The following is a 4,863-nucleotide window of genomic DNA, read 5'->3' as shown; positions in this document are numbered from 1 at the left end:
ACAGTAATTCAGCTATGGCCTGTATCCACTCTGCTACAATTAGCATAAGGTCATGACCCCTTCCCCGTCATGAGTGACTAAAGGAATCCCACTGACCAGGATCTTTGGCCATAGCCCCTCCTAAGTAAATAAGCAAATACTCCGATTTCACTGTCATGGCATCCATGGCCAGTGGCCCATGCTCCCACTATTTACCTCTTCTTTAATTCCCATGTTAGTTTACCCCAGAAATGTACCTCTCCCAACTCTGTAAATCTCGTGATCCTCCCATATTATCCCCTTTCCTCCACTGTTTCTCATGCTGCACTTTTTTCTGATCTCGCCTTGTGATGCTCCCATTGGAATCTGGAGGGAATCCTGGGTGATTCCTGCAGTAAGGCCAAAAGGTTCTGAAACAGTCTGCCCAGCCATCCACAAAACATCCAACTATTAAGTCTTCGTGGACCCTCCACAGCATTTTCCCTGATGTGAATCCACCCCTTTCCTTCCTCCAAACATAGTTTTGAGCCCTCTTCTTGTTCAGTTCTCTGCAGGAAAAGTGCGGGAACAGCTTGCACAGAGCAACAACAAAAACAGGTGAGTTTTCCTTTCTGCAATGCACCATGGCACACATATGCACGTTTTCTGTACCATTGTGAGCAGTTAAGTGAGATAGGATTTCAAGAACAAATACATCTTCAAATCTTTCCTGAAGTGTTGGTGATTTCCAAGGCTTGTGAAGTTTTCTGGAAGGTAATTCCAAGGTTTGTGGCCAATCACACCATTCCTTTGCCTCTTCTGCATCTCTTCTTGTGAAGTAGCCTGTGGAAGGCTCCAGTTTTGAAATTCCAGACATCTAGTAGATACATTCTGATGTAATCCATGGGCCTGATACTTAGGACACTTAATGTGCCCAATCAGATTCATGCCTCTCTACACCAATAATTTTGCCTTTCTCTGAGTATCGCTTCAACCACCACCTAAACAAGCCACAACAAAAAAAAAAGTGTCTACGTGTACATACATGGTCCATTAAGCACGAACATATCTGTGTATGTTGAGTTCAAGCACATAACGCTTGCTACAACTACACCTACTAGATGTATATGCCTGAGGCCACATCTCTCTACGCCAATAGCTTTGCCTTTCTCTGAGTATGCTTCAAGCACCACCCAACGAAGTCAAAACCAAAATGAAGTGTGTGTCCATGCATTGCTCATTAAACAGGCAACACATTGTGCATGCTCAGTTCAAGCACATGTTGCATGGTACACCAACCTGCAGCCCAGCATTACATAATAGAAACACATTTCAACATACTGACATTACACGTACAATAATAGCTCCTTTGCTGTCAATAACAATGTCTTATGTATGATTATCAATGTCAAATGTGATTGTCTCAGTGATCAGTGATGCCATCAGTTACATCATGATATCACTGAAGGTTGCATTTCTGATGTCAAGTTTCATGCAACAAGCAGTGGCTTTGCAGGGATTAAAGTTACGTAGTACAATATCTAGATTGTTAGGTTTTGTGTTTTTGGATAGTAGCCTTTTCGTCAATAGAAAGACACATGTCGCACGCACCTATTAAAAGTCATGGTATCGAATTCAGAAGAAAATAAGTGTCTGTTAAACTCGCCAGGTTTAACCCTAAGAATAGCTTGGTTGTACAAAATGTGTCAGAAACAACTGACATAGGTTGTAAGTCTGAATTAGGACCATTCTTACAAAGAAGGAAAGCTACAAAGAAGGACACACATGTAAGCGTCAGCAACTAAATGGCAGAGATCCTATTTCTGAAGGTTCGGGTACAGGGTTAGAGAGGCGACTTTAACAATAAAGCACACATTCAATGCATTTTTGGTCCCTTAGTACATACAATATTATATTTGCGTGTTTAAGGGGGTATATTCCTCTGCATTGTCTTACCAATGTGTGTAAACGTTTACAGCACGTTGGCAAAACTGTTTAATACATTTCAAATAATGACCAGTGTCATTTGGAAACATCTTTTTGCATAAGCTATTGATAGTTAAATGCCATTTGAAAAAAAAATAATAATAATGCTAATTCTTTCAGATGTATTAGCATTGGTTTAAGGTGTGCTTCTTGAATATCTTGTGCATTTATGCATCCATTATTAATCAATCAATAGTAGTGATTGCTGATATGGCCATGTGACATGTGATATGCAGTCCTCACATGTCATTGTTGAAGACTCAAGCATTCGAATTCACACAGGGTGGACAGGACAGAGTGCAGTTTCACAACCACTCCTAGTCCTGGTGTACTTCTACAATCTATTGCATGTTTGCAATAAAATAGGCATCTCCAGCATTTGTAGTATTTTCTCCAACAAACCCCCCTCTTTCATCACAGTAATGGTGCTTTTAAAATAGTCCTCATATCCGAAATTTGTGGAACCACACACAGAACCTGTGAGAAGATTTTGAAGAGAAATGCATGAATAATGAAGCTGAAGTTTGGTGAGATTGTATTAATTATAAGCATATTTCGTATAGCAGATTATTCAATTCTGAGACATTCTTTTAGTTTGCTAATTGGTTAAGCGTTTACACCCTTGTCTTCTTGCAGAGCTCTTTCTTCAAGGCATCCTTCACGTCCTTATTCCTCAAGCTGTAGATGAAAGGGTTCAACATGGGAGCCACAATGGTGTACATCACACTAACCACGCGATCGTAATCCACAGAGTTTATTGAGGATGGCCGAAAGTTTATGAAGATGACTGTCCCGTAGAAGAGGGTCACAACAACTAAATGGGAGAAACATGTAGAGAAGGCTTTCCATCTTCCCTGATCTGATGGCAACTTCAGCAAAGTAAAGGCAATGAGTGCGTAAGAGACTGCAATCAAAATGAAGGGACCCATGACTACAAGTGACCCCTCTGTTAAAATCAAAATCTGATACTTGGAGATATCTGAGCAGGAGAGCTGTAGCAATGGTGGGAGGTCACAGAAAAATTGGTGTATGATGTTGGATCTGCAGTAGACCAAGCTGGAAACGATAACGCTGTAGATCAGCGAATGGAGTGCAGATATCAGCCACGCCAATAGAACTATGCCAGTGCAGAAGTTCCAACTCATCACTGTGGTGTAGTGCAGAGGGTTACAGATGGCTACATATCTATCATAGGCCATCACACTCAGTAGGAAACTCTCCATGTTGCCAATAAAAAGAAAGAAATAGAATTGAGTCACACAACTAATAAAGTGGATACTCTTCTTCTGCGAAAAAATGTTGATCAGAAGTTTTGGGACAGTGACAGATGTGAAACAGATATCAACAAAGGAAAAATTGCAAAGGAAAAAATACATGGGGGTGTGCAACCGGCTTTCTACCCTGATAATGAAGATGATGGTGGCATTTCCTAAGAGAGTTGTGATGTACATAGTGAGGAAGACTGCGAAGAGCCATGGCTGGTGCTCTGGCTGGTCTGAGAGACCTAAAAGGATGAATTCACTCACTGTGGTCTGATTCTCCTTGTCCATTTGGGTAATTTGAATCTGAAGTTGGGAGAAAACAAAATATATGACTCATAATCAATATTCAATGACTACTGATGCATACAGAATATCCATCGTGTTAGAAACAAATTGGGTGATTCACAAATATTTTCACTGTATGCTGGTGTCAAGTGCACCTGCATGTCAAGAAAAATAATGTATTCTGCTTGTGGGAAGATTCAGAATAGTGAAAAAGGATGTCTCACCGAATGATGTAGTTTTGGATGAGTCTAGTAATGCTTTAGATGATTATCAACTGATCTCCCTTTGTTGATAATTATAGCTGCTTTAATGCTAACATGGGCAAAGAACATTCCCATTTGGTAGCAAAGATGTATGATCATTATCTCAATTATCTGGATCATTATCTACAGAATTAGGAATATCCTTGTGACTAACATCACAACACAAAAGCCATACAAGATGGGCAAACATTTGTCCAAGATTAAGACTAGTTGGACACTTAGGATAATCAGTGATTCACTGGTCAAACCTATATTTATTTGGCAAATTGGTTAATCTATAAATTGTGTCTTGCTTAATAGGTAACCATTATTTGCCTTTAAGGGTTGTCATGGCTATAGAACCAAGAGTGGAGAATGACCATAATCTAATCATTCTACAAAAAACGTAAATCTGGGATACCCTCATTTACACAAATAAGTAGGGCAAGGACAAGTACACACTCAGTACCAGGAGAAGAGTGATGTCAGATTTAGTATTGAATGGTACAGTCATGGATAATTAAATGAGTGGAGGAATTCATGAGATTATGTGAACATAACTAAGAAGGACCAGCACTCAACAACTCCCAGCACCAAGTTTATTTAGCTCAAACTGAAAAACCTGGAACCTTGCCAGCACACAGGCTCCTTGAATGGCATGACACCCTCATGCCTACCTCACAGACATCTGCACACACAGGCGTTCCAGACATGCAAAGAGGAGACTAATCTGTATCTCCCTCCATCACACTCACATACACACACAAATACATACATGCACACACACCAGATGGCTGTGCCTTGAAGACTGCACGGGTTGCCGCACCTCTCTCTGCACTCATGCTCACACACAGTTCATACAACCATGCACCTCACACCCGAAATGTGCCTGGGCAAACTACAATACCTGATGTGCTATTAGTGTATGCCTTCAAATGAAAGCTCACCAGAACTGCATTGTATTCAAACACAACCAACCAAGCATGCAAAATGTACATACACAACCACCCGCAACTAGGCAGGAGGAGATCGAAAGACTAACAGCTCAAACCCATAGACACACAGTACACTGGAATAGTGTGATCGGACTAGTCCGTAGCCAATAAAAGTAATGTGCCATAGTGAAGGTT

General features: G+C 40.7%; 1 protein-coding gene across 1 annotated transcript; it reads right to left on the bottom strand.

Annotated features, from left to right (window-relative positions):
• Nucleotides 1-2,558: 2,558 nt before the first annotated feature.
• Nucleotides 2,559-3,494, bottom strand: LOC138568961 (olfactory receptor 1E16-like). The gene has a single exon (XM_069646710.1). The coding sequence runs from the start codon at nt 3,492-3,494 to the stop codon at nt 2,559-2,561; it is 936 nt and encodes a 311-aa protein (XP_069502811.1).
• Between the last annotated feature and the right edge of the window lie 1,369 nt (nt 3,495-4,863).

Source organism: Ambystoma mexicanum, chromosome 2q (assembly GCF_040938575.1).
Source record: "Ambystoma mexicanum isolate Mex_15411 chromosome 2q, UKY_AmexF1_1, whole genome shotgun sequence".
In the NCBI taxonomy this organism is placed as follows: Eukaryota; Metazoa; Chordata; class Amphibia; order Caudata; family Ambystomatidae; genus Ambystoma; species Ambystoma mexicanum.
The sequence above is the reverse complement of the archived record's forward strand: the minus strand, read 5'-3'. Positions and strand labels throughout refer to the sequence as shown.